This window comes from Netta rufina (genome assembly GCF_964035555.1).
Source record: "Netta rufina genome assembly, chromosome: 1".
In the NCBI taxonomy this organism is placed as follows: Eukaryota; Metazoa; Chordata; class Aves; order Anseriformes; family Anatidae; genus Netta; species Netta rufina.
In genome coordinates, this window is record NC_140123.1 from 168,092,158 (window position 1) to 168,114,788 (window position 22,631).

The 22,631-nt window shown below is 37.4% G+C and overlaps 1 protein-coding gene across 1 annotated transcript in view; it reads right to left on the reverse strand.

Moving 5' to 3' along the window:
• Positions 1-22,631, reverse strand: part of TRHDE (thyrotropin releasing hormone degrading enzyme) — a gene marked incomplete at both ends in the record, with an annotated part of 198,963 nt that overhangs the window by 56,740 nt on the left and 119,592 nt on the right. The window contains 2 exons of the mRNA XM_084302453.1: positions 7,760-7,947; positions 10,458-10,523. Coding sequence (XP_084158579.1) covers positions 7,760-7,947; positions 10,458-10,523 — 254 coding nt within the window. The remainder of the gene's footprint in view (positions 1-7,759; positions 7,948-10,457; positions 10,524-22,631) is intronic.

Here is a 22,631-nt window from a genome sequence, read left to right on the forward strand (position 1 = left end):
AAGCAGTGTTAAGTGTCTACTCCAACAGCTGCCTCTTTACCCTCCAATAAAGGACCTTAATGTCTCTCTCCAGCATCCTGTGTCCTGTCTTGCACCAATTACAGAATTGCACATGTGATGCTGATTGTGTAAACCCCTCTCTCTGAGCTGTACCTTACTCAAGTGCATATAGAGTGCAGATCTGAGATTAGTCTGAGTATAATTACAAGTGGAAGGATGTTTAATGGGCTGAGGACTGGTACTCCCTGTGATGCCTCTACTCAGCCACAGGAATATAAGTAGCATTTAAGCTATGTCTATGGTCCTTCAATATGCTCTTAGATACTTACAGCCAATTTTTAGTGTATTCGAATGTTCAGTTTTGATTTTTCCTCAGAATACTTTGAATTTAACCAAGATTAAAATACAATTCCTAAAATAGTTTCTGCTTCCTCTGTGTTTCCCTAAGAGCCTCCCACCAAAATATCTTCTCTATAAAACCTGAGATTCTGTTATTGACCCTAAAGGCTCAAACACAGAGATACATTGGCAGTAATGGATTATTTTTTTCCATAAGAATGCAAAAGGAAGAAGTAGTAAAAAAAGGAAGCATATAAGTAATTTCATCCTCTGGTCTACAAAGGGGAATCTACATCACTGATTTTACAAAGCCAACAAAATATGACGTTTATCCACCTTCATCCCTCCTACTACCTTTCCAATACTGTCCCTGCTTTCCCCAATCTGCTCTTTACTTCACTAAAGCCCCATCTTCACCACCTTTGTTTCCCTGGTTCTCTCCATTTCCTTCATCTCATTTTCTCCAATTCTCTTCATTTGTCTATGCAGCTCCACCATTTCAATGCTCCAGGCTCCTGCTCCTGCCTGCATGCACCTTGCTATACTGCAGTACCTTTTCCTCCTCTTGCATCGTGGGCAGCTCCCCACTGGCACCACCACCCTGAGTCTCCACTTCACCTCCCCACCTTGCTCTGAATTAAAACACAGTGCTGTTGCACTCAGGCACATGCTTCTTCTCTCACCATGAAACTGATCTAATTAATTAATGTGGGTTAATTAACTTGTTTGGGTACCTAGGAATTCCTGAGAGTTAGTAGAAGCAAATAAGATGAGGAAAGTGACATAGTCTACAGCGATAATAAAATAAGCAGTGAAAAGCAGCAGCTTTTCACTGTCAGCCTAACTTCTGTCAGGATATGAGTGCTGCCACCGCACAGGAAGCAATGACACGATGAACCAATTTTATCTTCTTTAGCATCCTGGAAATTATAACACTGAAAGTTGCCCATATCCTACACACCAGAGCAGCCTGGAAGTTTGCCTACTGAGAAGCGTTTCTCACAAACAGAAGCTGTGAAATGGTTTTGGAAATAAAGTGTTAAATTAAATTGGCATTTCTGAGATCTTTGCCAGCAGCAAAATGTCGCTGAAGAGACATCACCACAGAAATATGCAGGAACAAATTTTAAGAGCATTCCCTAGTCTCATTTAATAATAATGCTACAATCAGAAGAGCCTCCAAAAAGTAAAAGGGCAAGACAAAAGACAGCACTCTTCAGTGACTTCCACAGAAAAGAAAACAAACAAACAAAACATTTTGCAGTAGACAGAGCATGAGGCACAAGTATTGGGCTAGCAACTACCACCTTCTGACAACCCCAGCTATACTTCTGCAGGCAACTGAGGCAGGCAGGGTTCCTCCAGGTCCCCCCTTAGAGAAGCAGTGCTTCTGTCTGCTAGTTTGGAGTCTGCCCTCTGTCAGGCTGCTGGGGTTAAAGACTGTCCTTAAACATACGGAAGGACAAGATCTACTGGTGTCATAGAGCTGTCCCCTTAGGATATATATCCCCAGTGTACACATAAAGAGGAGTTCCTCATACTTTCTCACTCTTCTGCAAAAACATGTATTTTCATGTCTCTGCTTGGCCAGCAAAAAAAACCTGGTTAAATCAATGTCTGTCTGTGTTCACAGGCAGTTCTGTGCTTCACAAGGACTGTTGATTTTTTAATCTTATTCTTGAGAACTCCATTTCCTCTGGGTCTACTACATAAGTACCTTCCTCTCCTAAGGCCCCATTCCCTTCATCGTTATGATACCTGATATAGAGACACTCAGGTCAGTCACGATGAACCAGGGTACCACTTTGAGACCCTGGGTAGACACATAAGTGGTTTCTAGTAGAAATGCTGATACAAGCCTGATCTTTCAGGTATAGTAAAAATGAAAGACGCAACAAGAAAACACTCGAAGGACATGAGGCAATGGAAGATTGGAGAATATTTCCCAGAGGTGGGAGGTCTGTCTATCACATACAAAATATTAGGTAAATGAATTAGCCCTTTCTCCTCAGCTTATGGAACAACTTCATCTGTTCTACTGCTTTTTTATATAACATAATTAATACTACATTTACCACATTATTCCATGATTGTTGTATGATCTTAACGATACATAGCATACCCCTCGTGCTCCTAACATTTTGGCTTAGGTTTAACCAGCCCCCCAGCTGATAAGTGGACAGAGTAATTTCTCCATTGCTGCTCAAGCAATAATGTCATATCTTATAGGTAAGAATACTTGTGATAACATCCAAATGCAGGTGTGCTTTTACCATTCAAATAATTATCAGTAAAGGGACAAGCACAGCCCTTTTCCTGCAAAGCCTGCATAAATGAGCTTTGTGTAGGAAATTCAGAAGAGACTTGAAGGGAAATAAATTCTGCAGTTAATCATTCATCTTGAAGTGGAGTGACTGCTAAGCAGCTCTGCTGTCATTTGTAAAGCCTTTCAGCTGTTGTTGTTACTACATGCTACTACTACACTCATGAGTCCATACAGCTCTAGTTTTGTTGGTCATGTCCCTGTCTTGCACCATTCCACTGAATTTTCCTTTTTCCAACCACATGAAGAAAGGTACCAAGGATTACCATGCTCCAGCACGTATGAATACCCTAGCCGTATCCCAGTTTGTACCTTTCCCTTTTTCTCTTTCCTCACAGCTAGCTCTGTTCAGTGTCTAGCAAGACATTTCCCTTTAGGATCTTATCACGAACAAGCAAAGATTGGCTACAGAAGCTGTGTGCATGATAAGAACCCTATACAAGTTAATATTACCTCAGCAACATGAACTTAATTATTCTGATAATATTGGAAAAGTTATTTCTCCACTTTTGAAGAGACAGGCTCTGCATATTTTTAAAAGGCAAAACTTATATCCATAACCAGAAAGCTTTGGTCTGCTCTTCAATACAGCATATAAATGGTTTATGGATTTCATCAAAACTGATTAGTTCATTGTCTAGACCACAGATTATTTTTTATAAGATTTCTTGTCATATCTTTGAGCCATTCCTGTAATGATGGATGAGACTGGTGCCTTAAAATCATCATTTTCTCTGTCAGGAGGGAAACCCACTGAACCCTGTCAGATGGAATTTCACCTCATCCCCTCTAGCCTTATGTGATGTAAGAGCATAATGCATTCTCAGAGAGGTGTACATGAGTGCAGGATTGAACCTACACATAACTAAAGGATTGCTACTCAGAAGTAGAATATGAACTACAGAGTTGTTATAGCAGCTTAAACTTCAGCTTGGATAAGCTGAAATTGCTACTGAATCATTATACCGACCGCAGGTTTTGACATTTAAATCAAAGCCCAGTGATTTTGGCCCTTCTGAGGAACAGCATTCCTAGAAATGGTGTCTGTCATTGTTAGCTTTATTCTCTCATAAATGAGAAGTATGGATCATGTAAAGGCATGAGCATCAAGAAAAATCTATGTGCAGTTTGCAAAGAAGTGAAACAATATGCCTTCTGTAATTCCAGGCCAAACCTTAGAGCTTGAAATGCCATACAGTCAATTCTATGCACACAAATAAATCAAAATAGATATGTACACATGGACCTTGTAACATATTTTTCTGCAGTTATGGGGTGACAATGAGTCCAATTGTACATGAAGTGGGAAAATGTATATGTAATAATTCTCTTTTGCAGTAAAATTAAAGTCATTTATAGTAACAGGCTAGGAGTAAACCACTGTCAAACTTGTCAACAGTTTTTACTTTAACCATTTGTCACTCAGAAAAATCTGCTTGTTGCTGATTTTCAAGAAAAAAATGAAATGCACTACTTTGCATTTCATTTTTAACAGTTAATTGCTTCATAATTATATAGCATACAGAAAAGCAAAGAGATTTTATAAACGTCGAATGATTCTGAAATGTTTGTTTCCCTCTTTATTTCCATTTCTTATGCAGATCCATCTGAAATATCTGCTGTAAACTGACTTTCTAAAGGAAAGCAAAGTTAAATATCCCCCGACAGGATCTGAACAGCAGCTTTAACTTCTCATCACTTTGAAGGTAACAGTACTGACATATATTGCTGTGCAATGCTAAACTACAGCCCCACCTCTGGGTAACAGATGATTGTGTGGCAGATGCACACAGAGCCCTTCCTCATTTCCCTGAGCCTTCCAGTGCATATCATGGTGTCTGTTTAGATGATAAACTCCTGGAAAGGCCTGGACACATACATTTGTTGTGTCAGTTCTACTATTTACAGTGTTTAAACTATAACCATGATTAATTCAGAGATAAACTATCCTAAGGAAGCTAACGTTACTTGCCCTGCAAAAGCAGGACCTCATATGTGGCATAAATGCCGTTTGCTCCTTTCTGCTTGCAGTGCTGGCTACAGCTCCCCAGGGAGTCATGCATCTTCAGGCCAAATTCACAGGTCACTCAGAGGAAATGAACACCGACTCTACTGGACTGTGAATTACACCATTGATACTTAGCACCCCAGAAGCCTGCAGCCTCTGTGCCTCCCACCAGTGTTATTCAGCCCCACTGAACCCCCAGCTTCCTGGCCAGAATGCTGCACTGAGCATCCATCAAAGTCTTGTTTCAATACCAGTTAGTGCCCCACTTTGTGTACTTGTAGAAAAACTGGCCCCTTTTATCATGTCACATAAACTCCAGCTCTTTCAATGTTAAAAACCAAGTGGAGTAATGGATCATGAATTATCAGACGGCATCCCATTAATGTGACTTTCCCTGTCTAATGTTTTCACAGGAATTGAAGCAATGGCGACTTTTTCAATGAGAAAAAGGCAATAAGAAAACAAACATACAACAACAACAACAACAACAACAAAAAGAAGAAAAGAGTAACAAAAAGAAACAAAAAGGAAAAAAAAAGAAAAAAAGAAAAAAAATAAAAGGAAAAGGAAAAGGAAAAAGGAAAGAAAAAAAAATAAAAAAAGCTATTTGCGACAAAAAGATTACATTCGTTTTCAGTGTGTCAATCTTGTTTTTCTACTTAATTTGATTTGATTGGAAAGGACATTTAATGACACAAAGCCATTGTGCATATAAAGCTACATGTGCCTGTGGGCAGTACACCAACAAAAGGCATGCTCATTGTTCTAACACCCTAGACTGTAATTTATATCTAAGCCATAGGACTGTAATATAAATTGGTGGGTTACTTGTGAAAGGTGAAAAACATAGGCAAGTTTCACCTTTTCCTAAGACTGTACAGCTCCTGCTCTTTGGTATTTATACTTACTTAACACAACTTTCAAATAACTAACTGTAAAGTAGCAAACTAGCTCCACCATCTAACTGGCTATAGTAAACTTCCCACCTGCAAAGCCTTCCTTAAGCAAGCAGATTCCCTTATTTGTGGTGAAAACATCATGGAAGCACAAAGAAAAACAAAAGGGGGAAGAGAGCAGGAAATACACTTGACAGAGGAGAAACACTTATGTATTGTATTGTCTGCTTGGACAGTAAACTCTCAGCAGAGCCAATTCTGATATCTTTTTCTGTTCTCTATATAGCACTAAATCTCACTTCCAATGTTTAGAACTTATTGTAATACAATTTGTAGGCAAGATTTCCTAAGAAAGCGAGTGTACCTTGACCTGTTGGTGCAGAACACTATCCTTCCACATATCCACAGATGGAGGGCAACTTTTTGCTTAGGCAAATAATGGCAGGACAAGGGGGAATGGTTTTAAACTAAAAGACGGGAGATTTAGATTACAGGCTAGGAGGAAATTCTTCACTCTGATGGTGGTAAGGCAGTGGAACAGGTTGCCCAGAGAAGCTATGAATGCTCCATCCCTGGAGGTGTTCAGGACCAAGTTGGATGAGAGCCTGAGCAACCTGATCTAGTGGGTGGCATCCCTGCCCATGTCAGGGGGATGGAACCAGGTGGTCTTTAAGGTCCCGTCCAACCTGAGCTATTCTATGATTCCATGATCTGCAGGAACAGTTGTAATTCTGTAATTCATATATGAAAATAAACTATTAAGAGTCTACTTCTCACCCCTAATATTCCACTTTACAAAACACTTTCACACCCAGAAGTCTTGACTTTTGAATTACAGTAGTTGTTACTGCAATCAATACTGAATACCTCACAAATCTATTTGAGAAAGTCTCCACACTACTTCTAAGTCTTAACGTCTCTGTTTTAAGCAATCAAAAACCTGTAATCCTTCTTTTACAGAGTAGTAAAATCCACTTGTATTTTATATGGGTATATGCAGGTGCACAAAAGAAATTTTTAAGTGAATAAGAAAGAATCACTCTTACACTGCACTAAACTATGAGTCATGAACATATCCAGTAGTCCACAGTCACTTGTTTTATATTCCATTCACAAAGGAACTTACTTCAGCCCAGGATTTAAACCTATGCTTAATACCATACCAGGTTGTTCCAGTACAGCCAGGAAAACAATTTGCTGTGTCATGTTTGAGTTCTAGAATATTCATGTTCTGAAAAACAATAACTAATTTATAAACATTTACCAATAAACTTAATTATATTTTTAGGCATTCCTCAATAGGAATATTCTATGAACTTTAGACGTGTCAATCCAAATCCAGTACTAAATTTTACATTTTAATGATTTAAATCTATGCTACAAACATGAAGAAGTCAAGGTTAAGAGCATGCCTTCTTTCCCAGTAAGCAAGAGGTGTGAACACTGAAGCTTCTAAGGCTGAACTGTAATTCTCTAAAATCAGCTCTATGTGTTTGGCCTTATAATATGACATCAAAACTGCTTTAAACAAGGTGAGGATTCCCCAGCATCAGTGAGGAATCTCAGCTTGTCTCTGGGACAAAGGAATTGTACGGAGTCAGGTGTGAGTGGCAAGGAATTGACATAGGAAGTGGAAAAAGAATGGGGCCAGAGGTGTGTAAGTGCCTACTGATTTCAGTCAGTGGAACAGTTCCTACAGGACCATTTCAGCTAGCTTCAAAATGGAACTACTAGAACCCCCTGCCTCGTACAGGGGTCCAGTTCAGATCTCGACTGCTTCCCAAGTCAAGTGATTTATCTGATACATGGTTACATCTGCCAACTTAACGTATGAGCATGGAGAGGTCCACTCCAAATAATCACTTAAACTATCAGACCTTTCAACCCCATTGCAAGTTACTTCATGGAGTGTGCCAAAATCAAAAGAAACGAAGAGGAAACAGATGCATGACATAAGACTGCATAAAAGTCAGAGAGAAAGGTGCCACAGTGCAAATGGGCACACTAAAGCTTTATCTAGTTCTATTACTCTAATGATTTTGTTCTTTTAACTTGCTTAATCTTTACTAACATTCAAATGGAAGGCTCACCACATGCTACTGGTTCTACGGAGGCAGAAACCATAAAAATACACACATGAAGCACTTAACAGCTACAGCCTCTTGAAAGATATTCATTGAGAAATGTAAGTACCTGTTGTCTCCAAAGTCAGGATCCTTGGTTTTAGCATCACTATCGTAAACAAAACGCTCTTGGGAGATTACTATGACATTGTCCGTAGTTTCATTTCCCAAGATAGTGATAACAGGATAACCCATCTGTAGTGTCCACTGATCCATTACTTCTTGGATATTTACAGATTTTCCAACCCTTTTTAAAGCCTTCAAGAAAAAAGAAAAGTTTTAGTACGTCGAAGCAATGTCACAATCCAACCAGTAAAACTTTTTTTTTTTTTATCCCAGAAGAGTGTAATTTTTTTTAGAGGTTTCAATAACTACCAAGCATGTACACACAACCATGTTTACACCTGGTGTATACACACATACTACATAATTATACCAACAGCCTCTGCATATCCTAAAAACAAACATCAAGCAATCTTGCCAGAGACACAAGCCATGAAGTTAGGTCTTCCAAATCATTCAAGCATTTTCATTGTAAAGGAAGAAACAACCTGTTTTTCAGGGTCTTTACAAGTGTCACAGAAATACTGTGTGGCTGTTTCCAAAAGGTATTCTTGTCCAGCAAATGTTAAAAAAAAAAAGAAAAAAAAAACTCAACAGTGTTAGTTGATTTAGGGTACCTGCAATAAGGCATGTTATGTTCAAAGGCCTGATTTCTGAAAGTACAGAGCTTCTTTGTTCTGAAAATCAAATGTCTGGTTATTTGAAAATATTTTCCCTTGTGTCTAAAGTGAGACCATATATACAATGATATCCCCAGCTCCTTCAAAAACTGCACGTCACAACACTGTAGGATTAATGTGTCCGTATTTGACACAGTATGTCAATAAAAGGCTGGTTTACAGGTGGAATTTCATCTGAAACAAAAAAAGAATCTATGGCTTCATGGGAGGTGAGACTGGATATGAGAATGACAGACATCATTTGCTATTCAGCAACAGAAATGTGTCTAGCCGCTGAACAGCCCTAGATCACAGATGAATGAACCTCTGATGAATACAAGCAGAACCCAGCAAGAAGTCTTCAGAACTGAAGCTGCAATCGCAATGCATTAGGAGCAAAGCGGCAGGCAACACATGTGCTTACAGGTGAGGAAAACAGAATTATTAGCCTTAACAATATATTTGAGTATCCAGTATAGCCCTAGTGTTTATGACCCAGAATGAAGTCTCATTTTCATTTTATTAGCTGTGGGTTCTGCTGTTCTTTCAAGAGTGTGTTGATCCCTCTCTCTTCCCATAGCCAAGCCCTACTACAAAGGCTTTAACAGAGAAGGCTACCAGGTGAGAAGCAAGAAGTAAGAAAGACTTTTGCAGTGACATTCAACTTCAAATTAAGACAGAGATTTAAGAGCCTAAATGAATATTGCACATCTCAACTCTTATGTCAGTGCAAACATAAGGTTCAGTTCAGTTTCCCACTCATAAGCAGCTAATGTCCTTTGATCCTGACCTGCTAGTCCAGAAGGGCACAGATTTTCCCATAAAACTTGGATCAAATCTACTGCCCCTAACTGGATATCTAAAACACCCTACAGCACCGAAACTGGCACTAGCTGCCTATATTTGAACAACTATCCCAAGTCCCTAGTCGACAGTCAGTGGTTTGGGCTCATCTTAAGGCAGCTGACGGTTGAGGCTCATCATCTAGTGGCTAGTCAATTGGATTACTCTCTATACTCTGCTGACTATATTGACTACATTTTGGGACTCCAGTTGTTCCTATCCAGCAAGCGTCAGTTGTCCTGCAATATTCAACACATCCTCACAGAGCTGGTGGAGCTACAGCAGACACAAATATCTCATGTTGTAGCTGGAAGTCTGGTACAACACCTTAAGGCGGATATTATTATACATCTATGAACATGTAACTGAATCCAGACCAACTAAACTGGAGCTTATACACAGATACCTACTTATCTATATAAACGCAGATGTCTTGACCTCCAGCTGAATCCCAGCTTTGGTGTCAATGATTACAATTAGATTGCCATGTTTACATATGGCTTGAGCTGGTACTTGTGCTGAAACTCCCTTACTGTCCTCTATATTGGCTTATACTTCGTCTCTATTCTGATGTGCCCAGACTAGCTCTGTAGGTAATGAATTCAGGCATTATTGGCTCACTCTTTTGAAAATTAAACTCTGCCCTTGCAGATTCCTGGACCTGGGCCTACAAACTCAAACTTTGTTGTAGCAACAAAAAGGAGCATGGACACAGAAACCATTATTCTCTGAAAACGGTACAGTAATAGCTACCTGTTCAGACCAAACTTTAAAGATTTAATAGTTTTGTCCTTCACATGAATCATAACTCCACACAAAATCACAAACACACTTGATGTAGACGCCAAAGCAGAGCACTTCCGTGTGCCTTCTAGCTTATGGGCCTCAGCCTGCTGCCACTACAGTCAATCATAGCAAATTTCACAAAATAGTTTTTACTGCACATCAGTCACATAGCACAAACAAGGAAATATACTCTAACATAACAAAGAACTAAAATAGTGGGGAGAAGAAAAAAAAAAAATATATATATATATATCAGTGTTGCGACTGTTAACTCAAATGGAATTTCTTTGTATTAATGTTTAAATTTGCTCTGGGGCCTGAAGATCTCATTATGCTCTATTCAGTCCTAACCTTGCCAAGAAAACACTACAGTAAATTCTTGCTTCTCCCTCAGTGCAATAGATTAAAGCGTTTTACCTTTGACAATGTGTTCCAGAGATCATTTCTGGCTGCATTGCCATACTTGTGAATGGTTAAATAGTCCTACAGAAATAAAATAAAAATACAAATCAGTATTACTATACACAAGCCAAACAACTAGAGCTGTGAATCATTGCTAGTATAAGTTAAATCACATTAATGTTTGCATTTGTCAGAAATCTAGAAATATACAGTATGTTCATCCTAAGGAAGTAAATAAACAGTTTCTTAAGCTAGTTTACAATGCAAAAAATATTGCTAAGAATTTTCACTTACAGCATTCAACGTTCTTTTTCTGTGTAAATTAATCTATAAACTAAATATTTTGAATATACTTTTAAAATAATTCTCTAATCTCAGTATGGATTCCTAGGCAATTCTTACAATGAGAGGAGAAGCTTCTGAAACATAGTTCCACTTGCTATTTGAATAAGGACATCCTGTGTCTGGTGTGAATAATTTCATAGAAACACAGGATCACAGAATAACCTGAACTGGAAGGGACCCAACAAGGATCAACAAGCCAGTGTGTGTGCAGCTGGCCGAGGGTGATTACAGAAAAGTATTACATCTTATAAAAAGATCCCAAAGTTTGGAGATCTGTAGATCTTCATAACTGTAAAAGCTTCATTACATTTTCATATGAATGCACTCAAACTCCTCCTCTACAGTATACTGCAAGTAAAGAGAATCCTTTCACTCTTAGGTGGTGGTGGTGGTTATTCTTTTTAATTAATTATTTGCAGATCATGGAATTATAGAATACCTTGAGTTGGAAGGACACACAAGGATCAACAAATCCAACTCCTGGCTTCCACACAGGATCACCCAAAAATCAGACCATGTGTCTGACAGCATTGTCCAAAAGCCTCCTGAACTCTGGCAGGCTCAGTGCTGTGACCACCACCCTGGGGCACCTGTCCCAGTGCCCGACCACCCTCTCAGTGCAGAATCTTTCCCTAACACCCAGCCTGACCCTCCCCTGTCCCAACTCCATGCCATTCCCTTGGGTCCTGTCACTGTCCCCAGAGAGCAGAGCTCAGCACCTGCCCCTATGCTCCCCTCGTCAGGGAACCACCATGAGGCCTCCCCTCAGCCTGCTCTGCTCTGGGCTGAGCAAACCAAGGGATTTCAGCTGCTCCTCATACGTCTTTCCTTCTAGATCCACCCTGATGATTGCTAGATTTATTACAACAGATTTAATTGAGAAATAGCCTATCATCAAAACTACAAACTCTTATCTAGGGAAATCCTGATGCATCAATGTCAAAATACTTACTACAGACAACTCAGGCTTTAACAGATTACCACAAAGGTTCTCCACCTTCACAGTGGAATGCTACAATGGAAAAGAGGTGACTGGAACCAAACTCTGTTTTTGCACAGGTATACACATTTATTTTCACTACATACAAAACTGAAGGTCTAAGGGAGTTATAAACTGAATGCTTTCACTTATTCAGACACAGTTTCACCTGACTGAGAGTCCATTCTTCTCCCATGGTAACCAGAAATATAATGCCTGATAAGCTACCATTATATTAAATTAACTTCTGAAATTAACAGGTTAAGCATATGACCAGGTTGGGTCTGCTCTGTTCAGGCCAAAAACGCTTCTCTTTTTCACAGTCATCTGGAGAAACAACACTTAGTTTCCCACCTTTCTGGGTCCCTAAACATCAGCTCATTCAAATACAGAAGTGAAATTCAGCATTGAGTGTTAGAATCACATATATTTCCAGCATTTTGATTGGAAGAATTAAGTGAAAAAACACACATCAGAGACTGTAAATCAATGGGTTACACTGCATTTGAATTTCCACCATCTTCACTTTACACAATGGCAGGAGACAGACACTAATTTACAGCACAATGATAAAACTGGGACGAATTTGCTGACTTCGTTATCTGTGCTTTGTGTGAAGTACGATACTTTGGGAATAATTAGTGTTTGGAAAGCAAATTTTCTGATATACAAATTGTAGCACCTGTGACAGATTTAGCTTTTGTCAGCCAACTCATAGTACAACAGGCAGCAACTCCCATTTAATCACAGGCTAGGAAGGCTAAAAGAGAACACTGACTCTCTAAATGCAGTACGAGTCTTAACAATGCCATGGGAATAACTTGGAAAAAAAAAAAAAAATATAATACAGGCTTCACCTACAGCACACTGTGCTTCCATTTTGTCTAAAAATACAAAGTCGTCTGAGGCAGAGTGAAATATTCAATAGCTTTCAAAGCTAAAGAAGTTGTGAATTGCAAATTAAAAAGCTAAAATAGGAATAAACAAAAGTAGGACGAGGTAAATAAATAACAACAAATATACATGTACACTCTAAGTGGTGCTAGAAAACACTGCATGTCTTGTTTCTTCTGAGAGTTGTTTTCAGAATCATTACACAGCAAAATAAAATGGGTGGAACACTTGAGGATTTATGCTTTACTCGCAATAATCCTGTTAACCACTCTACTATTAGACATCAAATTTTACATTTACTTTTTACATTCACAGAGACTACAAAGGGATGAAATGCTTCTGTCCTATTATTTTGTTTTTTAGCTAACAATACACAGGTAAAAATTCATATGGTTAAAAAAGTTAATACATGGTTAAAAATTCATTATCTTCCAATCTAACATGTTTTTTATATTAAGGAAAATAAAAATAATCATAACATTTACCATGAAATAAGAAAATACAAAGATAAACACAACATAAGAGTATAGTCCTGGTACCACAAAATTTGACTGTACATTTTTTCATTGCTTCATTAAAGCTGTATTTAGACCACACACATTTCTCAAAATGGGAATTTTACCTAATGTATACTACAGAAAAAGCAGTCCTAAGTGACAGTATGCATCTAAACATGTTTCTGATAGTAAATCTACATTGCAATTCAAAATCTGAGTGCAGTTTTTACAGGCACAAAAGCATAAAGCTACGAAGTCCCATCAAAAGTCCTCATTTATCAGCATATTGTTTTCAGCAATAACCAGTAGCAGATACCTAGAAAGAGTAAAAAACAGGGCAAGCACACAGCAATACTTCCCCAGTATGCTCTCCCAGCATCCAGGACATCACGGCACAGGAATCGTGAGCAAATTAGTATCTTTGAACTTAGTAGTTATCTTCCATGAATTTAACCAGTCACTTTCTGAACCCATAAAAAATGTTGAGCATTTGCAATACTTCATAAAAAAGCATTTCACACTTCAGTGATCTATTGTGTGAAGATGCCTTTGTTCCAACCATCTGCCAGTCGGTTTCATCCGCTGCTCCCTAGTTTTGGCTCTAGAAGAGACAGTGAACTACTGCTTCCTACTCCACTCTCTCCAAGCCATTCTTGCTTTACAGATCTCTATAATAAGTGCTGTCATACCAGACTTTGCTTTTAAACTAAGGACACCACCAGTTTCATTTCCAAATTAGCAGCCCATCTTGCAGTACCTTTCATGGATAGTCCTTCACCTTCAAAAAAGAAAAGGCTTACACATATCAGCATCAAGTACATTCCACAAAATATTAAAATAGGAGTCAAAAGATCCATCCATACCCTGGTTGTCTGTTATAAGGATGGAACAAGCAGCAATAGAATCAATTTTTCCTGCTGGAGACCCATATCTAAATCTTAAGTAGCTTGCAAAAGGAGAGAAGATATATTCTCATTCACTGTAATTCTCCAGGGCAGGAATATTTACCATGTCTTTGCCTTTATATTGAATAGGAAAGAACTAAAGAGAAGAGAGATACAATCCACAGAACATGAAAGGAAGATGACACTGAAAACACAGCTGCCTGAATCTAAGCTCTGCTCTGCACAGCTCCAAAGGAGGTAAAGTGACTTAAAGCAGCTTTCTCATAAACACATATGCCCAGAACCATCTGGCTGCATGGCTTCTTCCCATCACAAAATTGCACGTCTATCACCTAGAAAAGCTGTTCCATCAACTGGAGTATTCTGGAGCATGGAGAGAAGCCTCAGCCACTTTCCCAACTTTCAGCTATAACCCTAGCATATGTGTCAAAAGAAAAAAACTACCCAAGATTCTAGAGGGCTCTTCCACAGCTCCCCCTTTCTTTCTCACTGTAATGCTGTCTTTAAATGTTCTCTTTCTCATGAGGAAAGTAGAAAGTTCACTGGTCCTGGCATAGTGTCTCAACATGAAAATTAAACAAACGCACACACACACACACAAAAATAATCACAGAATACCTTCATCTCTATCAATAAAAAAATGTAATTGGACAATATGATTTTGTGACACGTATTCCAGTAGTTTTTAGTATCAAATTCCAAGAAGAAATTCAAAATCTGTCATTCCATGAAAACAGATTCCAATTATTGCACAACCAAAGATCTAGCAAAAATAAAATCCTAACAGATTTAGACTGTAATATAATGTTCTGTCAAATAGTAATCTTAATCCTCCCCCCAAAATAATTTCAAATTATTTGATTACTTGAATTTATTACGTGAATTACGTGAAGCAGATGGTTTGAACAGTATTAGAAATTAGAAAAAAAAATAATAAAAGCTAAAGGATTTTGAAAGATGTTTTCAGTAACGTATTGATTAAGGTTGCTGTCCCTTTATTGTGTTAGACTTCTTTTAAGTAAAAAGAAGATTACTCTAAGGGAAGAAGCCTTTTATCCTTTTGCAATCATAGTTCCCTGTACTGCAAGGGACTGAGCCTGTTGGCTTCAAGAAAATGAACTACCCTACCATCCAAACATGATAATACTCACAAGTAATAAAAGGTAGTTACTGATAAATTCAAAGAAGTTACAAAAGTGTACAGGGGGAATAAGTCTTCAAACATATATCTTTCTTTCAGGGGAGACTTCAGATATGTAACTTGGAACTGAAACATCATTTCTAGGACCAAATTCCTTTCTCAGTTTATCAGTGTAAAGCTGATTGGTTGACTGAACCAATCAACTGTCCCTGACTTATATGAGTGGTGCTGAGATCTAAATCAGATTAGCATTGAATAACTTACTCTTTCTCCTAAAGATAAATGGGAAATTCTGCTACATGAGATGAGTGAGTAAAAAGTAGCAACATATTTTGTAGCAACAGTCTGAATGTCATTATTTCTCAAGGCTCACGAAACAGCAGTGTTACCTCTACCTTTCTCTTTTGTCTTTTATTCCTACTCCTGGATCCGTATTATCTTCCCTTCAGCCTACAGTATGTTCTTGTTGAACATTTTTATACCTGACTTCTGTATCTGACCTAAGATTTAGAGCAAACAATAAAAACATTTTCTTCAGGTGGAAAACAGGCTCTAAGGTTCTGGCTATCGAATCCACTGTGGGTCTTTTTTGCTGTTTGTTTGTTTTGTTTTGTTTGAATTTCTGTACTTAGTTAAGTACTTAGAGCATAATGAAACTATGCACTGAGTATTATGAAAAATATCAGAAAGAAAGAAGTATGCTGGTGATTTTAGAAGACTGTTAGAAAGATGATCAATCAAATAGAGGTCTCCATAAACAGACCTCAAATATTCGAAGGAAAAGTTTATTTTGAAATGCCTTTTAAAATGGAGATGTTCAGATGCTCTTTTCATACTAATGGTTGGTTTTAACATTCCTAATCAATAAGCTATTTTTTACAGTGAATTAGTTAACCTACATTAAACCTTATAATAGAGAGGTTCAGAACTGAAATTGACTAAATTCAGTGGCTTTGAGTCACACTAAAAACATCATGATGAAGTAGCTGCTTCAGTTTTGAAAGTGTCTGCATGCAGCTATAAGGTTTAACTAATCCAATTACAATTCACACCTTCGGCAAATTTGAACGAACTTTCACTTGTCCTTGTATGAATGCAGATTAAACCTTGTTTACATGAAATTAAAAACAAAACTCTGAATTAGCATTTTACAAAACTTTGAACAATCAAAACATATTGCTGCTACTTTTTTCCCTTCTTATTTCTAATAATTCTGCACATACTAGCGGAGCTACCTGTTGAATCTCTTACAAACAGAGATTCCTTGACTAACATATGTTAAAATGATTAGTAATTCTAACTGTCTCTTTGCTTTCTAAAAGTGGCGTTCTTGTAAGATGTCCTGGCCTGGCAGACAGAATTGCTTTTCACTTTTTTTTTTAACCATCTCCAACTGATTTTTGTCTTTTGTTTTTAAATAATAACACAAAATAATTATCTGCTCCTTATACAATCATACTTTCTCAATTGCTATTTTATCCAGCCTGTATTTTTGCTACTGGGTGCATTATGCAAGTAGAAATTCTTAGCAGGAAGCAACAATTTACATGTTCCCAATAATTTTACTGATCTAACTCAGAAGAACCATGTTTAAAATATCCAATGTATCATCAACTTCTTAGCTAACTTCCAGATTAAAATAAATAAATAAATAAATAAATAAAAGTTAAATACAGCCTGAGAGGTATTCATTGTACTTTAAATGCATCATGCAACTACTCATCTCAGCTGTATTTTTATTTTGCTTTCTTTTTGGGATAGCAACTCTGTCATTGCATAAAATCACAGAGATGGAAGTCTGTGGAATCATATGAACATACAGCAGCTGAAATTTCAGCCCTTTATTTTCAAAAGGTACATTTAGATTTTTTTCACACACAAGAGTAATACAATGCTTACAACCATCAGCAACTGGAAAACATCCACTGTCAACATGTCATATCTGCAATTAAATCGTTATATGCGAACAGCAAGCTATAACTACTAATCAGGAAGAGTGATACTGGAACCATATACAGAAATAAATTTTAATTTTCTCTAGAGCCAATGATGCTGAATATGCCAGCATAATTATAGTATTTTACTTTTTCCTTTTTTAAAAAAAAAAAATGTAATTCATAATACTCCTATCTGTTATAACAATAATCAGATCAGTAGAACTGACATTTGTGGTGTTATATGGGTCGATGAGATTTTTAGCATTGATTTCAGTGGGAGAAGTATTAAGGCAATGTTGAGAGTATTTCACCCATAGTGTTGAAATTGTAACATTCATTTAGATGATACAGACAGAACCCAGTCCATGTCCTAAACAGCTCTCTGTCCAGGCTGAGACATGAGAGAAATTAAGAGAAAGAAGGAGGAAAGAGTCATCATTAAATCAGTGGGACTGCTTGCTTTCTTCTATCTGCTTCTTATTGTTAAGGAAAGAGACCAGTAAATCAGAAGTAATCCAAACAAAATCAATATGGCCCTGTCATTTTCATTTCAATGTGAGAAAAGAAACTCCAACCAGTGTAAGACACACAATTTTGTAATTAATACTTCTTCTGCATTGCAGCTCAGTGAATCCACTGTGAATGGGGTATCTAAATAAAAGAGGTCAAAAATTTATACTCAAGGAAATTTCCAGAGTCATACACATTACTTTAAAATACATCCTGCTTTGCTGGGAATCCCTTTTAAAAGATCAGAATTATTATACTGGGAGGTTCATTTGCCTTATTAAATTCAGCTTCACCCATTAGCTATTAACATAGAGAGGAAGGAGGTTCCATTTTTAAATACAGCACCAGCAATTTCAGCGTGGTAGCAAAACAATCTGCATTAGAAGTCTAAAGGTAACTGTTGAAAGGATCAAAGAGTTATTGCCTACCAGAGTCTGATGGTGTCTGCTATGCAGTGAGACACCTGCTAGTATATTAAGCTTGGCTTTAAGGAAAAAATGTATTTGATGTATTATTTGGTAGGGGTACTAAACTACTTAACTAAGAAAAAAACTTACAGAAATAAAGTACTCTTTGAAACTGAACTGCATATATTTGACTGAATTTGTACATTCGTTTTAGTTCTGCCTTGTTTGGTTGCATAATACATTTGAACCTAACCAGATATTGCTCAATAAATATACTTGCAATAAATACAAAAAATGATGGAACGTTTTCCAGAGACATTTGGACGGCACCTGCTAATTGTGACAGGTTGGCTGCACATTCCTCTGCATTAACTTGAACTATGCCCGGGGACTGCTAACAATGCAAAAAATCTGTGCTATATATTCTACAATATTCTTTTCTATAGAAACCCCAGAATAAGAGAGAAATCAATACTACTTACTGTGAAGAGGTCACCATAAATCACTTGAGAAAACTTATTATAAACATGATTTGCATGTCACTGTGTCTAGATCATAACAACCTGCAACATTTGTACAGTAACACTGAATAACAGATGGTAAATGAGTAATAGCGCAGTTTTGACTTTGCCTATAAGTTATATGTTGTTTAAATCAATCTAGCAAATATGGTGCAAATGACCATCATACAGTACAGTGACTAAAGCTGCATTTAACTTTGCAAAATGTAGACCCCTTAAAAATCATTATCATTTACATCTGCATACATGCTACTATATCTACCTAATTCTATTTGCTTTTTTAATTTTGAAAACCGGAGTATTATCCAATCCACTTGATATTCCTCATTGTTTAAGTAGAGTGCACTATAGCAAGTAAACTAAAGTTATATATCTTATTATCCTATTTTATGGCTATGGCCTCATTTCTTTAATTTACCCCCATCAAATTTCATCTTAATAATATAGTCAAAACACATCTGTGTGTAGGTGGAAATCTGTCCCAGGTCAAGCCTGAGGGGTCCTCAGCCAGAAAGACAATGTGAGGACTCACGATGCTGTAGCCTTCTGCTCAAGACACTGTTGAGGACACTGCTTAATATGCTTAGCTGGGAAGGAAAACAGCAAGATCCTTACAGCAAGACTGTCTTTGTCTTTTATCAACAGTGATCAAGGCAAAATTCAAAAGACAACAAGGAGCTTACGCATGAGGGTGGTACATGAGCATAGGGTAGCATAGGAACTTAAGTGAAGATACTGCAGGTGCTGCTGGCATGGTTTGGAGGTATGTCCTTCCCCTACTGCTTTCACAGGTTGGCACATAGAAATTTCACAAAAAACTCATCACTTGATTTCTCTTGATGTGGCATGGATATATGACTGCCTAGCTTCAGTAACGGAACTTTAAATGCATGTAAAGAAAGAGAACGTTTCAATGATAGCCTGTTTTATCCAACAGGGATTCATTTCAGCTTTTTTCTGAATGTCCTCCATTGAGCTAAAGAGAAGTAGATTTATTTAATTTCTTATGTGTAGTAAGTATTAACTCAGGGTTCAATCCTGCAGTCTTAGTGCTGGAAATATTCCCACTGATTTCTAAAGAGCTAATGGGAATTTTGATTGCACAAGGAGTCACATATAAAAGTGTGCTTTCAGCACTGTGTAAATTCCATTGTGCTGGTTTATAGCAAGAGAGATGAGGTTGCTAGTAAGCTTGTACCAGGAAAACAGTATAATTTTATTCCAAAAGAGAGCATTTTCTTAAATAGCCACTCAGCCTGCCAATATTATCTGAGAATTCATAAATGCAATTCTTTCTTTTAATAATTACTATAATAAAAATGGAGAAAATAACCATAACTGAATTTTACATGCAACAGAATAAGATAATAAAGCTCACTGAAAGCATGCCAAATGAATATGTATGTATTACATGTAATATGGTTGACAGTAACATTTCTGTAAAGGGTGATCATGTTCTGAGAAAACAAACTTAACAACTTAAGCTGTGTTTATATTAATTGTTTTTTCTTTTGGGAAGAAGTTCTAGCAATGGAGAAATAAAGCAACATTTTATTCTAGCTGCAAAATAGCATGACATCCTCTTAATGAACATGACACTGACTGTAACCTTGCTCTGACAGTCAGCACTGGGAACATCACCTACTACTGAGCTTTAGCAGCACCTGCCATTACAACTCTTTATAGCTTTCATTCTTGTGACTTCCAATTTGGCCAAAATGTAACTGTTTGAGCTGAAATCTAATCTTGAAAATGTTTGTCCTATTCTCCAAGATTTCAGTGAACACCAAAACAAAAGTATCAAAAAATACTTTCTTTTACTTTTCCTTGGCACTTGTCTATGAAAAGCTCTACTGTCACCATGCATTGCAGCAGAGGTCTAAAGCCAAGAAGGAAAGTGATCTTGTTTCAGGAATGTGTTTTTTCTTAACTGATTAACTTTAGATGATCTAGCAGCTAGATAGTCTCATTCTCACTCTATGTTGACAGCTCACAGTTGATTAAGCTTAGGATGAGATTAGAGTCTGTAAACAGAAAGTGAAGAACCTGTCTTTTCCATCTTTCAGCAGTCTTGTGGACAGAAGGCACTCCAACAGCCTGGGAAGAAATATGTCTGACCCAGATGCACAGGGGACAAAAAGCAGTGTAGAGAGCAGGGAAATAAGTTAATACAATCAAATTGGAATATTATAATTATGTAACATGACAAGATGTTTTTCTCTGCATAGCACCTAGATTATACTGGACCAAAAAAAAAAAAAAAATCATGAGTAGTTGCTGTTATAATGTTATAATTGTCAGGAAGGAGGAATAACTAAGTTTAAACTCAGCATTTCTCAGTACCTATACATTTAACTATGCATCTTCAATCACATTTTTTTCTCTAAACAGAAACATTTTTGCTGTACACATGGTAAACTCCAAATCATCTTGGAGCTAGAGGAAAGACTTCCATTTTCTGTAGTGATATATGGGTCTGGCCCTTACTATACTGCACACCTTAACACTTTCAAAAGAAAGAAGAAAAAAAAAAAAAAAAAAAAAAAAACATTGTGACACTGCATCTCACAGAAGATTCTTAAGTAAACTTTTACTGACCATTTAAGTCATGGTGGCAAAAGCTACAGAGAATGTCCATAGCAATGAATTCATTTAATAAAAGTAAACCTAAAATCCAGAGTGATATAAAGTAGAAGCACAAGAAATGCTGAGGGGCCAGAAAAGGCAAAAGATGTTATCAATCTCATATGACATGCAGTGTAGAAAACAGTGATGTCAGCTCCTTTGAGATTTTCTGTGACTTCCTATGTTTTGTTTTTAACATGCTCCAGCTGTCCTGTTGACAACTGTCAGTAAAAATGAAAGAGTTTGAAAAATAAAGGGCAATTAACTTAAGTACAGGTCATAGCTAGTACACCCATGATGTTTGTCAAAGTCATATACTCTGTGCTTTTCTAAACCAGAGCAAATGGATGCTGAATTAGCTGAAAATTACCTCACTCAACATCCACTAAATGCACCAGCCAGCAGAACTGCAACATCAGAATTTCACGATCGGTAAAGATGCTCCTGCCTTGTAGCAAGTTATATCCTCCCACTGAGCTGAGGAAAACCCCAGATGGTTCCATATGAGCTATTGTTCTAGGGAGAGCACCACAGCTGATTCAGCTGATTGCTTCACTAAACTTAATCCTAAAGTGCCCCTCTCCCCCCCTTTTTTCAGAAAACTCCACTAATAAGACTTAATTATGTCTAATTTTAAACACCATACAGCTCACTGTAGTAAACTGGGAATAAAGACACAATAAAAAGGTAAGATAAAATGTGTATATTGAAACCTGTTTAATATACTACATAAAAATAGTAGACCCTTGGATAGAAGCAGCATTCAGAATGGAAAACAGCCCATCAGAGCTCCTATGTCTAGAAAGTTTTTGATAGGGTTCCACATTGATGGCTGCAACAATTCAAACAGAACACAAGTATGCATAGAGGTGTCTAAAAAGCAGGAAATACTAAGCAGTGTGGAAGAAAGAAACTCGGTCTAACTAGCTGGCTTTATGATAGTAAAAAGTGAAATTTAAGCCTTGATGTATTTAACAGCCTTCATGTCAGATTTCCCCAGATAGCTCTTCTGAAAGGTTGACCAATTTGTTTCAATAGAGTGGCCACTCAACAGCACCAAAAAAAAAGACAGTATATATCCAAAAAACTGTATGGAATTTTTTCTTCCAAAGGTACAAAGTGAAGCCTAAAGTACAAAAGCAGTTAATTTATCACAGAAGCAGGGATTCCTGCAGTAACTAATTCAAAGTGCTGATGATGCACTAAATCAGGGTGAGTGATGAACACATACATAGCAGCAAGTGAAGTTCAAAAGGATACAGATCTATGTGATCAATGAGCTGCCACATGGCAAATGAAATGCGGTGTTGACAAACGTACAGTAATAGAGATGAGGCTCCAAAATAATCAAATGAAATATAAGAAAAATGTAAATTAACCAGTGCAGAAAGGTCTCATTACAGAGTTGAGGGTGCTGCTTTATACACA